The sequence below is a fragment of the Corylus avellana genome, chromosome 7 (assembly GCF_965113065.1).
Source record: "Corylus avellana chromosome 7, dhCorAvel1.hap1.2, whole genome shotgun sequence".
Classification (NCBI taxonomy): domain Eukaryota; kingdom Viridiplantae; phylum Streptophyta; class Magnoliopsida; order Fagales; family Betulaceae; genus Corylus; species Corylus avellana.
The window spans coordinates 245,181-261,243 of record NC_142496.1 but is presented as its reverse complement, the minus strand read 5'-3'; the positions used below and the strand labels follow the sequence as shown (position 1 = coordinate 261,243).

General features: G+C 37.5%; 2 protein-coding genes across 4 annotated transcripts; one reads left to right on the top strand and one right to left on the bottom strand.

Annotated features, from left to right (window-relative positions):
- The first annotated feature begins 4,228 nt into the window (after positions 1 to 4,228).
- LOC132183870 (patatin-like protein 2) lies at positions 4,229 to 10,325 on the top strand. 3 transcript variants are annotated; one of them, XM_088518024.1, is made up of 8 exons: positions 4,229 to 4,249; positions 8,449 to 8,553; positions 8,727 to 8,908; positions 9,036 to 9,225; positions 9,318 to 9,479; positions 9,565 to 9,867; positions 9,967 to 10,139; positions 10,247 to 10,325. In XM_088518024.1, the coding sequence occupies exons 3-8, from the start codon at positions 8,730 to 8,732 to the stop codon at positions 10,323 to 10,325; spliced, it is 1,086 nt and encodes a 361-aa protein (XP_088374150.1). In that variant the 5' UTR covers positions 4,229 to 4,249; positions 8,449 to 8,553; positions 8,727 to 8,729. The 3 variants fall into 3 exon arrangements, with proteins under 3 accessions (XP_088374150.1, XP_088374149.1, XP_059453312.2); XM_088518023.1 differs by lacking the exon at positions 4,229 to 4,249 and adding an exon at positions 8,317 to 8,337; XM_059597329.2 differs by lacking the exon at positions 4,229 to 4,249 and having other exon boundaries at positions 8,413 to 8,553.
- A 1,949-nt stretch (positions 10,326 to 12,274) lies between these two features.
- On the bottom strand, positions 12,275 to 13,217 carry LOC148584301 (uncharacterized). Its single transcript, XM_088517977.1, has one exon. It carries the CDS (start codon positions 13,205 to 13,207, stop codon positions 12,275 to 12,277), a length of 933 nt encoding a protein of 310 aa, XP_088374103.1. The 5' UTR covers positions 13,208 to 13,217.
- Positions 13,218 to 16,063: the final 2,846 nt, after the last annotated feature.

Here is a 16,063-nt window from a genome sequence, read left to right as displayed (position 1 = left end):
CTCACACGTATCTTGGATGATTTCTGGCCCAAGTAGTTTCCGCTCTCCTACTTCGTCCCAATATAGTGGCGACCTACACTTTCTCCCGTACAACGCTTCATAAGGTGCCATATCGATGCTTGCGTGATAACTGTTGTTGTAGGCGAATTCTATCAACGGAAGATATTGGATCCAGCTCCCCTTGAAATCAAGAACACACAATCGCAGCATGTCTTCCAAAGTTTGAATTGTTCGTTCCGTCTGCCCGTCGGTTTGAGGGTGGAATGCTGTACTGAAAGTTAGCCTTGTACCCATTGCCTCTTGTAAACTCCGCCAAAATCTTGAGGTAAATCTTGGATCTCGATCTGACACAATGGATACGGGAACTCCATGTAGTCGTACGATCTCCTTGACATAGAGTTCTGCGAGCCGATCCATACTGTAATTCATCTTGATCGGTAGAAAGTGTGCAGTTTTAGTTAACCGATCAACAATGACCCAAACCGCATCTTGACCACTTTGAGCCTTGGGAAAACCAGACACAAAGTCCATCGAAATACGTTCCCATTTCCATTCAGGAATAGGGAGAGGTTGTAAAGGCCCTGCAGGTCTTTGATGTTCTGCCTTAACTTGTTGACACGTCAGGCATCGTTCCACGTATTGCGCGATATCCATCTTCATTCCATTCCACCAATAGCTTTTGCGTAAGTCTCGATACATCTTCGTGCTTCCCGGATGGACTGTATATAAGGATTGATGGGCTTCTGACAAGATGACCTTCTTCAGTTCTGCATTATTGGGAACGCACACTCGGTCACGAAATCTTAACACTCCATCCTTGGAGATCTGAAAATCTGGTTGTATCCCTTTCTCCACTCCTTCACGAATTATAGATGACTCGCTGTCTGAAAGCTGTGCTGTCTTGATTTGTTCCAATAAGGTTGACTCCAAGGTTAGGCTGCTCATGCAAGATTGAACTATCTCTATTCCTTCTTTGTCCAGGTCAAGGAGTAACTTCTGTTGCATCGTGAATGTGGCCGATAATGTTCCCTCCGTGGTTCTTCTGCTGAGGGCGTCAGCGACTACATTCGCCTTTCCAGGATGGTAGTTGATCTTACAGTCGTAGTCGCTTAGTAGTTCCAACCAGCGCCTTTGTCGCATGTTGAGCTCCTTTTGGGTGAAGAAATACTTCAGGCTTTTGTGATCTGTGAAGATTTCGCAATGCTCTCCGTACAAGTAATGTCGCCATATCTTTAAAGCAAAGACTACTGCTGCTAGCTCGAGATCATGAGTTGGGTAATTGCGTTCGTAAGTCTTCAATTGTCTTGAGGCGTAAGCGATAACCTTCCCTTGTTGCATCAGCACGCAACCCAAGCCTTTAAGAGAGGCGTCGCTATAAATTACAAATCCACCAGTCCCTGATGGAAGAGTGAGAACTGGTGCGGTGACTAGCCGTCGCTTCAGCTCTTGGAAACTTCGCTCGCAATCCTCCGTCCACTGGAATTTTTCATTCTTTCTTGTTAATCTGGTTAATGGTGCTGCCAGCTTAGAAAATCCTTCTACAAACTTCCTGTAGTAGCTAGCAAGTCCTAGGAAACTTCGTACTTCATGGGCATTTGTCGGTTGTACCCAATTGACTATCGCCTTCACTTTACTTGGATCCACTGCTATTCCATCCTTGGTGACCACGTGTCCCAAGAAAGTCACATGGTCTAACCAAAATTCACACTTTTTGAACTTCGCATAAAGTTGTTGCTTCCTCAAGATGTCCAACACCATTCGCAAGTGCTCTTCGTGTTCCTCCCGAGTCTTTGAGTAGATTAAGATGTCGTCGATAAATACTACCACACATCGGTCAACAAGTTCTCGAAATACTCGATTCATCATGTCCATAAATGCAGCTGGAGCATTAGTTAAACCGAAAGACATTACTAAGAATTCGTAATGTCCGTACCTTGTCCTAAACGCTGACTTTTGTACGTCCTCCTCCCGAATTTTGAGTTGATGGTAACCGGAACGAAGGTCAATCTTAGAGAATACTTGCGACCCTTGGAGTTGATCGAAGAGATCATCAATCCTTGGGAGCGGGTATTTATTCTTGATTGTAACCTTATTCAATTCCCTATAGTCAATACATAATCGCATCGATCCATCTTTCTTTTTCACAAATAGAACAGGTGCTCCCCACGGTGATACACTCGGACGAATAAAACCTTTGTCGAGTAGTTCCTGTAGTTGATCCTTGAGCTCCGCGAGTTCTCGTGGTGCCATCCGATAAGGAGCCTTGGATATGGGTGCGGTGCCTGGAAGTAGGTCTATAGTGAATTCGATTTCCCTATTGGGAGGTATTCCCGGCAATTCATCCGGGAAAACGTCTGTAAATTCCCGTACAACGGGTATCTCTTCGACTTTTGCTTCCGCTTTCTCCTCTGTTACGCATGCCAAAAATCCTAAACAGCCTTTCCTAATTAATCGAGTTGCATGCACTGCGGATATCAACTTAGGCGTGTTGATAGTTCAATCTCCATAAAATTTGAATTCTTCATTTCCCGGCGGTCTAAACATTACCTCCTTGTGGAAACAATCCACGCACGCATGGTACATAGATAGCCAATCCATTCCTAAGATCACATCAAACCCGCTCATCTCAAATATTACAAGATTTACTGGCATGACATGACCTTTAATTGATACAGGACAACGTCTAACTACCGAGGTACATACGACTGTCTTTCCTACAGGGGTAGCCACTGCTAAGCTTACATCTAATGATTCTAGCTTTAGGTTACTTGCTTTAGCAAAGGAGTATGAAACAAATGAGTGCGTTGCTCCAGGATCAAAAAGAACGGAAGCTATACCATTAGAAATAGGGAGGGTACCTGCCACCACTTCATTGGACGCTGATACATCACCAGGCGTTAGAGCATAAACCCGAGCAGTTGCATGATTCTTCTGTTCCTCAAGGCGTTTCTGACCGCCTTGGTTGTTGGGAGGGGCCTTGCAATCTCGTTGGATATGTCCAGGTTTCCCGCATTTGTAACATACCAGCTGCCCAAACAGACAGTTTCCTGTATGAGGCCTTCCACATTTCTGACATGGTGCACGGTGACCGCCATTTCCTTGTTGACGGGGGTGTTGTGGTGTAAAATTTCTTTGTGGGTTTTGGTGAAATCTCTTCTTACTGGATTGCTCTCCTGAGTGGTTCCATTGTGAGGCATTTCTCTTTTTCTGGTGGGAATACCCAAAATCTGCATTTTGGTCGGAATACCCTGAATTTGCATTCTGGGTCTGCTCGATTATCGCAGCTTTGTTGATGAGGTCTGATAAGTTTCCAATCTGGAATCCTACCACAAGGTTCATAATGCGTGGTTGCAGTCCTCTTTCAAACTTCCTCGCTTCTAGCTCTCCAGTTGACACGAGATAAGGGGCAAATCGTGATAGTTCGATGAATTTGGCAGCATATTGTTCTACCGTCATTGACCCTTGAACTAGGTCCGTAAATTCCTGGGCTCTGGCTTGTCGAACTGTTTGAGGAAAGAATCGTTCATAAAATTCTTTCTTGAATTCTTCCCAAGGAATGGAATCCTCTTCCTTTATTCCTAGCCGGCTTCGTACTTGTCCTTCCTTGGTTTCCCACCATCGATTTGCTTGACCATTTAGGAGGTAAGTAGCATACCTAACCATCTTATTATCGGCGCAGTCCATTACTTTTAGCAGCCTTTCGGTTTGCAGAAACCAATTTTCTGCAACTTCTGCACCTGCCTTTCCTTCAAATGTAGGGGGTTGCTGCCGACGAAACCTTTCAAACGTGCAAGCTTGTTGTCCTTCGCTAGTGGATCCGTTTCCGCGTCGGGCCTCTTCTAGCAGGTTCACGAGAGTAGTTGCCAACGTTGCTATAGGTCTTAACTCATGGTTTATGATAGCATTTTCTCCACTTCCGGAGTCGTCGAACTCGGTGTTGATTTCTTGGTTATTGTGATTTGGGGACGCCATTTCTTCACAATCGATAATATAACAATCATTAAACGATTTAGACAAGAATCTTATATTATCTAGTAGTGACTACCACGACTAACTCTACTTGGCCGGAATGTGGCTTCCCATTAACCCTTTTTTTTTTTTTTTTTTTTTTTTTTGAAAAGTCTGCCAGAACCTTATAACCTTTGCTTTGATACCAAAATTGTAACATCCCCAGCCCGTTAAGGCTGAGTTTGCCACTTTTCTTCTTTTACAACAAAAATTCTTGCAAAGATCTATAAGGTCTATCAGAGTACTTGATTTTAAAGGATACGATAAATGTATAAAACATTATTCAAGAGATTTTATTACAAGCGAAATTAGAAAACATTAAACCTTAGTTGCAGAATATCATATTATTACAATAACTTATATGAAAAGACTTTGAAAATTAATAATTATTCCCGTCCCCATTCCGGCCTCCTATTCCAGCATCCTTTCTACCTGAAAACAAGAAATAAAACTGAATGAGCCCAAAGGGGGCCCAGCAAGTAAAATCCACAACCATAAATAGTTTTACTCCTTGTTCTCAGTTTTGAAAATCATTTTCGCAAATAAATATAATTCTAGCCATAATAATATCTGTATGTACGGTTGCATCTCCCGTAACATATACATACTATTACATCTAGTAATAGATCATCGTTGTAAATCATCTTTATAAATCATCATCATAATGCATCATTATAAATAATCTCTGTAAATCATCATAGCATATCATCGTTGAAAATATAGTATCATTTTCTCATAATAAGGCCCATGTACACTATTACCCCTGTGCACGAGGGTTGCGGGTCCTTGTGACCATGGCACTGAACTGTGGCCACAGCCATGCCCGACCGTCAATTAACTCTTTCTTGGTGCACTCAACGGTCTAGTTGATGGAATACCACCTTCTGGCATAGCCTCCTTCAATGGTTTCGCCTCCATCCGAGTATCGGTACCGAACTCTCATCTTATCTTATCTTGGGGCCAAAAATACTCTCCTCCATACATGTGCCCTCATTTCATAAACATTTATCTCATCTCTTGTACTTTTCTTTGTACTTCTTTTGATGCATCTTAGGGCAACATGTAGGAGGGTTTATCATCATTTTTCTTTCTTATAATCATCATCATTTCTCAACTTTCTTTTCTTAAAATGGAAACTTTTCCAAATATAAACTTGTTGTGCTTAAAAAGCCTTTAAAGAAATATAAACTTTCTAAATAATTCTTTTAGAAATCCTTCATGCATGCAACATAACTTCATAATACGTAAATAAAATAATCATTTACAATTTACTAAAGAATGAATAAATAGCATGACATGAAGTAACTTTAGAAGGGGTAGTGAATTTACTTACCTCTAGACTGAAGCTAGAAGTGGTATGAAGGAATCTAGTTGCTCCAATATGACTAACACCACTAGAATAACTTTTGAAACTAATTTCTAAAGTCCGCTATCTCTTGTGTTCTTTCTTTCTTGTAGCGCTTGGTCTCGCCCTTTCTCTCTCTGTTCTGAGTAAACACTCTTAGAAAGAAGAAAGACCGAGTAAAAAGCGGAAGAAGGAAGAATATATGCAAGAGATGGGAGAGGAGATGAGTTGTGAAAATTGTGAAGGAGAAGAGCTCTATTTATAGGAGAAAATCAAACACTATTCTCTCGTCAATTTACAATTATACCCTCATTTTACTATTTCACCAACCCTATACTATTTCACCAACCCTATACTATTTCACCAACCCCAAACACTATTCTACCTTCAATTTACAATTATACCCTCATTCTATCTTCAATTTACAATTATACCCTCATTTTACTATTTCACCAACCCTATACTATTTCACCAACCCCAAACACTATTTCACCAATTACCATTCTCTAATTACCACTCTCATAAATTTCCCAAGAATTAAAATCCTTAGCTACAATGGATATTAAAATAACATCATTATCAGAATAATCTATTTAAATAGCTTTGAAAATTCTGGGGCACTACAGGAAATATCCTCCAACCCATGTAAAATAGTGTCAAGTGTCTATAAACATTTAAAAGATACATTAAATTTAGTCTAAATTAATAAACGACTACTAATGAGATTAAGAATTTAATGTACATTTTAAATGTTTATAGACACTTTACACAATTTTACATGGGTTGGTGGAGGATATTTCTTCCATACCAATTTGGCAGAAATTTATGTCCTTTTATTATTTCAGTTCTTTAAATTATAGTTTTATTTGATTGTCATTTTTTATTATTATTATTCTAGAAATTTTTATAATATGCTTAGGTCTACTTTTTACTCCAAGTTTGCTGGTCGTTTGTCTCAGCAACTTCTAGCAAGCAACCAGCCTCGTGGCCCATGCCCTTTGGTTCATTTAAATTTAGCCAACACCTTCAACTGGCCCACTGCCCCAAAGCAACTCCTTGCAGGCCCACCTGCAACAGCACAGCAACCCACACAGGCATGCAGCAGCTCCACCAATGCCCAGCCAGCTCCTTGCCACATATACAAACATTGTAGGCGTAGCACAGCACCCCATTGTCCACTGCAGCAAGCAATCTTCAGGCAGGAGGCTTGGGCAGCGCCCATTAAAAAGATTCCGACCATAAAGTCTAAAATCAAAACATATTGTAGCAGCTGCAGTATTTTCAAACCACCATTCTGCAGAAAATAAAGTCTCAACATCTTCAACCAACCACAGCCAAAGCACTAGATATATATCTACAAGAGAGACATCTAAAGAGCCAACATAGGATCCAAATTAGCAATTCTACTTAGACCCAGACTTCAAACTACTCATAACATCCAAAAATCCCACTTGACACATAATTCTTCATTTTCCTCTTACTCTTCTTGAAGCAGCCCTTTGACAGAACCCGAGTCCTGACTTCCCAAATTATTTTCATCATAATTCTCTCCTCAGTCAACAATTGGTTCCCATGTTTAACATTATTCCTCTCTCTCCAAATGTTATATACTGTAGCACTCAACACCAACTTGCACAATACAGCTTTCAAGCTTTTCCCTTCCAATTCCGATCCTATCACCCAAGTCAACAATTTCATCCCAATCATAAGGAGGGTTATCCATTAAACACTTTCCCATATTTCCCATCCAAGATTTTGTAGATTCTTGTTTTCAATAAGGCCTGAAAAACTAATTATGTCTCTTAATTTTTTGTTTTTTGAATATTTACTCGATATGATGTTGCATAACTACATTAATGTTTATCAAGTTGGAAGTTACAAAAGTGCAGGTACGTACCTTTGTTGAACTCTCGATTTCTTCTGAATACTTAATTAGTACTTGGACAATATGGAAGATGTCAATTGATCCTATCAAACTGTATTAAACTAACCTATTTAGTTAGTTTTACAGTTTAGGAAGATGGTTAGCTGGTAGCTGGTTTGTTATCCTCCATGCACGTGTTAAATGTGCATCACATGTAATAAATTCAGTTAGATTAGTTTCTGATTAGTTAGCTTGATAATCTAGTATAAATACAGAACATTGCTCAATGTAATCTTTATCGAGAAAAATGAGAATCAGTTCTTCTCTTTCATTTTGTTTTCTTGTTAGATCTCATACTAAGTTCCAGTGATACAACAAGAAGTCGCTATGATGCCTAAGCCAGTAAAAAATTATCATAAAAAAAGTAATTAAGTACAAAGAGTAAAGTGTTTGGCTAAAATAATGGGCGTACAGCTAGATGTTAAATCATCACTTATCTCAAAAGTTTAAGTTGATAGCCAAGAAGAGGTAAATTTAATCATTTAATCAATACTTTAATGCTAAATGACCCGCCATGTTTCATGGTTGATTTCTTGAGGTGCGCTGCCTTTTACGAAATCAAAAGATTTACGTGTTAACAAAGCTTAATTTGATTTTATATATAATAGCCACTTGATAGAATGAAATAGTTAGGCCTAGTACTACTAGTCCCAATTCCCACGTTGGTTTGCCTAATAATTCTTACCTAAAATTCTTCAAGTCCAACCTACCATTCTAAAGTATTGACACTTGCTATTCCATTTTTGTGCAAAGGTAGAAAACATTGGAACACATGTGAATTTTTTATTTGTTTACTCTGATTTATCTACAAGGATGACAAGTAGGACTTTGCAGGACTCGTTCAGTTTGAACAATTTATAATTAGTATTATATCCAATATGTATAACACAATTGGATCAACTTTGAATCATGTTTTCTATTGACTTTTTCATGGGCGTTATCCCCTCCACATGCTTGGTTGGAACATGGTCGATCAGCAAGAAGAATATATGAATCTATAAATACCCAAATTCTTCTTAAATTGATATCAAGATCAAAGAACCCTAGCTCTCGTTCAAAGGCTCTTAAATTCTCTCTTTTCTTCTCTCTCTCTCTCTCTGTGATAGATACCTGCACCTTATATAATTCGATCTCCATGGAAGCAACTGCTGCTAGTAGTGTAGCCCTACAGCCTCCAACTTATGGGAACCTAATCACCATTCTCAGCATTGATGGCGGTGGAATTAGAGGGCTTATCCCAGGAACTATTCTTAGTTTTTTAGAAGCTGAGCTTCAGGTTAGTCTCATGCAATTCCATGCATGCCAAATTAATTTGTAATGCACATTTCAGTGCGCTAGCTGATGATCAATTAATATATCCCGCATTTCATTTTTAATTAATTCTTGTTAGTTTGACTCATAATGACGCACCATATTAATAATTGTTTGTCTATGTATATGTTACTGCAGAAGATGGATGGTGAAGAAGCAAGAATCGCAGATTATTTTGATGTGATTGCAGGAACAAGCACAGGTGGTCTTGTCACTGCCATGCTGACAAGCCCAAATGAAAAGAACAGGCCCTTGTTTGCAGCCAAGGATATCAAGGACTTCTACCTAGAACAAGGTCCTAAGATCTTCCCACAAAACAGGTAAAACTTATTACTATATTCAATTCCATGAGATCAATAACATATATACTATGCAACAGTACTTGTACATTTCAGTCATTAATTAACATGAATATATCTCTCATGGTTTTGAATTACGTACGTACAGATGTCCATTGCTTCCTCATGTTTCAAAGATAATAAAAGCCCTTTCCGGGCCAAAATACAATGGCAAATATCTCCATAGCCTTGTCAAGGAAACACTTGGAAACACAAGATTGCACCAGACATTGACTAATGTTGTCATTCCAACATTTGACATCAACCGACTCCAGCCAACCATCTTCTCCAGCTTTGAGGTTTATAAACTTAATTAATTCTAGTTATTAGAAACTGATAATTGCATGCATGATATGAATTAGTTAGAAAATGATCTTTGCTTTCCATGCAGGTCAAGAAAAACCCAAGTTTAGATGCCCTTCTCTCGGACGTATGCATTGCAACCTCAGCAGCACCAACTTATCTTCCAGCTCATTACTTTGAAACCAGATACCCCTCAGGAAAAGTTAGAGACTTTAACCTAATAGATGGTGGCGTTGCTGCAAATAATCCGGTACATATAAGCAATTTTTTTTTAATTAAACTGAAATTATATGTATAACATATTAATTAATTAAATATGTACATTAATGATGTAGGCTTTAGTTGCTATTGGTGAAATAACAAAGGAGGTGAGCAGAGGAAGCCCTGACTTCTTCCCGATAAAACCGGTGGACTTTGGAAGGTTTCTGGTCATATCGTTAGGAACGGGGTCTTCGAAAGCTAAAAAGAAATATAATGCACACGAGGCAGCTAAGTGGGGTATTTTGAATTGGTTAAGCAAAGGTGGCTCCACCCCTATCGTTGATGTTTTTACGCAAGCAAGTGCAGATATGGTCCACCTCCATCTCTCTGCAGTTTTCCAAGCCCTTCATACCGAGAAAAGCTACCTCCGGATTCAGGTATTAATTAATTATATTATATATTATATTATCATTCATTAAGCCTTCATTTTGTGTTCAACTAATTAAATTTTCTTCTGTGCATGCCTCCAATTACAGGACGACACGTTAAGAGGGGATGTCTCTTCCGTGGATATCGCCACACAGAAGAATTTGGATCATCTTGTGAAAGTTGGTGAAGGATTGCTGAAGAAACCAGTTTCTAGGGTGAATTTGGACACGGGCCTTTTCGAGCCTTCTAGCAAAGAGACTAATGCAGAAGCTCTCATAAGGTATATATATATATATATATATATATATATATATATATTCATTTTCTAACAATTTATTTGGGAAAATTAATTAGTCTATTAATGGAAACTTTATTATGTTCTTGCAGGTTTGCGAAAATACTTTCCCAAGAGAGGCTGCTTCGCCTAGCTAGGTCCCCCCATGGACATGCTGCAAATTCCAAATGATATTAATTACACTGATCGGACTAGTAAACTCTTTTAGGGGCATATTCTAGCTAGAATAATATTTAAAATTTGAGGTGGAAATGTACAAACAATCCACCATTAATTTATTCGTTTATTGTTTGATTTATTCAATAAAATCCCAGATGCATTTGGGATAATAATAACAAAGGTCGATGTAAACACTTTTTGTTTGTTTTCCGTGGTGTGATTAATAAAAATAAGATACCTTTCAAATATAACTTTTACTGCATTTTCTTTTGTTCAAATATAAAATAAAATATAAGAGGGAGTAGAAGCTTATTTTGAGAAGATCGAGAGAAAGAAAAAGCCTAGCTAGCTACTTCCACCGTTATAATACCCATAATAATAAATTGGGATGAAATCTTGATCGAAAGATATAACACATCAATATTTTCTCAACTATCTATTTTCTAAATGTATCATTGAATTTGTGAGCCCACACATAAATCTCACAAATTCAATAGTAGATTTACCTATCCACTGTACAGGGATGGGTAAAAGATGAGACAAAATAATTTTTTTATCATTTATCAATTTGGACAATTGAAAAAATTACGAGAAATGAAAAAAATCATTATGCATCCCATTTTTCACCTCTCCGTATTCTAGATGAGTGAATTCATCATTTAATTTGCAAACGGAGTGGTTGGGAGATGAGATAACACATATATTGTAGTTTTGAGATTTGTTTGATATCATACTCCTACACATTTTTTGTCCATCTTTTAAAAATAAAAAATAATAATAATAATAAAATAAAATAAAAAAAGAAAAGAAAAAAGAGAAGCTATCATTAAATCTATGAAACCCATATGTGAATCCTATATATTTAATTGTGAAATTTGCTCATCTCTTACACGGAGATGAGCAAAAGATGAAAACCAAATATCTCTCGTAGTTCTTTAAATTACCGAACCTAATTAAGTCAAATCTATTGCAATATAATTGATAGAAATATATTGAAAAAAGAATATTTGAAAGAATTACAAGAATTGATTTTATCAAATATCCCCTACGTAGCTGCATGCATGAGCAAGAAAATAGAAGTCAACTTTTCGACCAATTATATTTTATATATTCGCTGCGTTGATTTTCACCTATATATCACTAGCGTCTAGCGCCAGTCAAATTTGTATCTTCGCTTCACAGTATTCCTAAAACAAGGACGTGAAGAATTAGTGATATAATCCTTAATTGATTAGTCATCATCTAGATTCTAGGCTACCTATTTGTTCCAAGAGTATCATCAGCAATCCTTCTCAATCACTTCAATTAACCATCATATCCCTTTCCAAGCTGATTTTTCCAGGGAAAGCGACAGTTATATATATATATATGAATATGATGACCACCTAAGACATCTCTGTTTAACGGGCCAGAAGGCCAAAACTTTAGCTTAATTTGTGAAAGCAGAGTACGAGGTAGTGTGCCGTTCATTGGGCTTTTATTGGACCTCACAGTTAGCTGAAGTCTGAAGCCTTTTTTATTTTTTATTTTTTATTTTTTTTGATATGTCTACATAAAAGGGGAGAGGGAGATCAATGTCCATCTCCAAGCTTCCTTCTCTCACACATTCACAAGAGAAATTGTCACGGCAAGTCGTTATGTACCCATCCCATAAACCCACATTAATCTGGCTATTTCTGGTTGCTTCATCCAATTATTAATTCGACTAAAACTATGATATATATTCATATTGATCGATGACGATGTAAATAAATTAGATTAAGAAAGCAAGGAAAATAAATTGATAATACAAATACAAATTTAATAATCAGCAACAAAATTTAGAAAATTAACGATGGAGAATATATATCGATAATATATATCTCTGGTTAATTAATTACTCTCATGATATCAAATTCCTATACATTAATTAATTATATTATATTTTGTCAAACAAAAATGATCAATATATGTTATTCTAGCTAGGCCTGGGATAGAATTCCCAACAAAGCCATTCTAACATCAATTAAATGTTTATACAACACCTTAACTCTTTCCTCTAAACCATCAATCCTTTCCTCTAACTCCCCACAGCTTCTCTGCAATTTCTCAACAGCCACACCCACCTTATAATTATGATTTCCAGATTTTATCTCATCCCGCAACTCCCTGGACGCCACTCTCAACTCCGTCAGCGTCATCGAGGAGCTCGATCTCTTGTGTTTCTCGTTTTCCACCTTTACTTTCTTCTGCGTCAACCGCGGCCAGCTGCAGCAGCGCTTAGACTTTAACGACAGTGCATGTCCGAGAAACCTGCATGCCATTAATGCGACAGCCTTGGACCCACTAAGGATCTCACCCAATTCTGAAACCGACGTCTTAGTAGCAGCACTATGAGGTTGCCTTTGGCGGCTTAATAGCTTTCTCGTGCGTCGACTTCTTTCCATTGCCTCCTCGCATGACTGTAATGCGTTGTTGGCACGTGCTAATACGATTGCACTAGGCTGATCGATTTTCCCATCATCAAGCAAGTGTGAGACAACTCTCAATGATTCTACGTACTTTCGAATGATCTCTATTTTCTCCGAGAAATGATTGCATGCATCGAGCATTTGAATACTATCATGATCGAGGTACTCATCTATGGCTTTCTGATCCGAATGATCATCTCTAGTATAATAATTAGTAAGATTGGAGAGCGAATGGAGGGCTATCTTTTGGGTGGAAATGGAAGCTTCAAGCGTAAGAAGAAGCGAAGATTCATCATCATCATCATCAGTGTGTAGGGTATTGAGCTCCGCCGAGAGTTGTTGGTCGAAGGAGGTTCTGATGGGCAATGGAGTGACGGCGGGAGAAGCCAATAGCCTCGCCGGAATCCGGAAGGAGAGGCTTCGAAGCATTGCCGATGGCCTCATGATCTTTTTTTTTTTCTGGCTTTGGTTCAAAGCAGTGGATCGAAGGTGTATATAATAAGGTCGATATCGGAGGTGGGAATTATATTATATATATTATAATTGATGCTGCGTGTATCATTGCCGACCGGACCGCTACAAATGTCAAAAAACTATAAGCACAAACCTTATATTATATAATAAATAAGGTAATTAATTAATAGAAAGATGGATCTTTATGGATTGGTTGGTGTCTAATTTGTGAGATTAAAGCAAATAAGGGCAGTTGGGTCCCGGTTATTGAAGGTTGTGCCCTGGATTCCTTCATGATTGGGACAATGGATGGGGATCAGAGGGCACCAAATAATTGGATGACCATTTTTTTTTTTTTTTTTGTGGGCAAATAATTGGATCGATGGCCATGATTGATGACAATTGTGAGCTGTCTTGGATATCGTGGTCCACCAGGAGAGAAGCACGTAGAAAGTGGGCAGGTCCCCCCTACTCCTAGCCTGTTAGATGGATATATATATATATATATATATGCACAACTGCTGTTAAGTGCCAATTTGACGATTAGGATCAGTAATTAACAGATGATTCAAAACTTGCTTGAATAAATAAATATCATATCAATTTTTATTAGTAATTTAAAAAAATAAAATTGCTGAAAATTTTTGTCTGCATTGAGACTAATTGGGACTCAGACGAAACAATTATCAGTTGAATAAACGAAAATGAAAATAAAAATGATAGAGCTAGATTAATGCTGTCTAGAACAGACATTGTATAAAAAATAAAAATAAAAAATAGGTCATATATATATATATATATATATATATATATATATATAAGGCTGGTTTTGTTTGGATTTGGTTAGGGCAATGTGGGCCAATCTTTTTTGGGAATTAATATTTGTTGTGGGGGTGAGTTTGAAGAAAAGGAGGGAGGCCTAGGAAATGAAAGATTATAGATTTTGGGAAGATTTTATTAGTACTCTACGTACCAACAATACATGCTGCAAGTATCTCGATCCGACATCCCGTCGTGCCTACTGCCTATCCTTTCCACATGGCATGCACTCAAAGAGCAGCATTTGCTTATGTTGTCTCTTTACTTGCCACGTTCAACCTCTATACATTTCTCTATGCATATTTTTATATCTATTTGTCTATACATTCTTTTAAAGCAGGCTGTAAAATGGAGAGAAGATTTTATTTTCTTCTATAACGGTATTACATATACCACATGGTGTATCATGTAAGTAAATGTCATTGCGTAATTTAAAAAATAAAAATTAAAAATTAAATGACTGGATTTTATGTACACCATTTAAGTGCAATAAAATGTTAGTATAAGAAATTAATTAAACGTTTCACGGGATATTGACATTGTCTCTTCTAACATCCATTGATCTAATGTTAATCATATGGCATTTAGTATAAGGAATTAATAAAATGTTCTCACGGTGGTGCCAACTGATGATGTAGTTGATCGTATAGCCTACCTTGAACCACGTATGCATGTACGAGAGATAAATAACGAGATGAGAGGCTTGCCAAGTATATCTCTAATGCAAAAATTAGTAAGAATGATTAGTGATTCTCTTTGAGTTTCTCACTTTTCTTAGAATGGTTGCATGTTCTTTCTTATTCGGAGTATATTTTTCCTTGTACGACCTCGGTCATTTGTCATCCTCTGATACGACACAATACTGGTCAAACCTGACATCAAATTTGTGTTCTTTAATGAGGTACGTAAGTATTGCCCATTGGTGGAGTACGGTCTTGGCAGGATACCGACATCAAATCCCTTGCCTCCTAGCAAGCTGTGGCCGTTATTTGATGTCAAGTGGTACTATGTGCTCACTAGCAAGGTAAGGGCACTACATAATTTTTCGTTAAGATAATGAAGTGGTTGGAATGAGTTAACAGCATAATTATTGTTTACACCACGTCTCTCATTATCTAAATGGTTGATTTGTTGGTTTGTCCAACCCATCAAAGCTTGTGGCTTGGGCTGTTTTTAATAATAGGATGGTCATGTTTGTTTTTAGCTATTCGATATGATGAGTATTGTGTAAAGTTGGTGTGGTCCGAAACATAATTGTCCCTCTCCATTGACTCATTGAGTACGTCATAGGTAAAACAATAAGTGAATATGAAAAATTTGTAGTAGATAATTAAGATTGCTGTTGATATGGCAGTTGGCAATTAATTGAATCTTGCATGTATTTATTTGTAAAGAATACTCAATATGATTGAAAAACAATAATCTAAGAGTAAAGCTTCAGAAAAACTCGGACAATGTGTACTACAATGGATTAATAAACGAATAATTTATTACTCTTAGATTATGAGTAAATTAATTAATAATTAGGATTTAGTTAAATATGGGATATCTAAAGGAGAATAGATATGTTTAGAAGATGAGAAACACCGGGACAAATCAAGTGTACTACAATGGAGTCCGGATACATGCATGTACAATGCCCAGCCGTACAGCAAATTGTACCCCCATTATTGATCCCCTTATTAAGGACTAATGCATGTATCTAAATTTAAAATTAGCCCACTACATAAAGCTTTAAATTGATTTAGCCACTCAAATCAAATCCATTTAAATAAACAAAAACACACCAGATTTTCTTTTCTTTTCTTTTCTTTTCTTTTTAAATGACAAATACTACTCTTTAAACTTTTTCTCCTTTTTGCAGCAGAATGGCACGTTCCTTACTGTTTTATTCTCCTTCCCGGTTACACAGGTGACTGGGATCCATTTATACAAGTCTCCCCTGTTTTATTCTCCTTTCTATTGTCTGAAGTGGGTATTTCCCTGAAAATATGGTCTCGAGGATTTCATCCATTCTGCTTCTGCTAT

Coding starts and splice junctions, on each gene's coding strand:
- LOC132183870 (XM_059597329.2), top strand. CDS start 8,413: ATGGAAGCAACTGCTGCTAGTAGTGTAGCCCTACAGCCTCCAACTTAT. Junction 9,480..9,564: donor GCGTTGCTGCAAATAATCCG/GTACATATAAGC, acceptor TTAATGATGTAG/GCTTTAGTTGCTATTGGTGA. Junction 9,868..9,966: donor AAAGCTACCTCCGGATTCAG/GTATTAATTAAT, acceptor CTCCAATTACAG/GACGACACGTTAAGAGGGGA.
- LOC148584301 (XM_088517977.1), bottom strand. CDS start 13,207: ATGAGGCCATCGGCAATGCTTCGAAGCCTCTCCTTCCGGATTCCGGCG.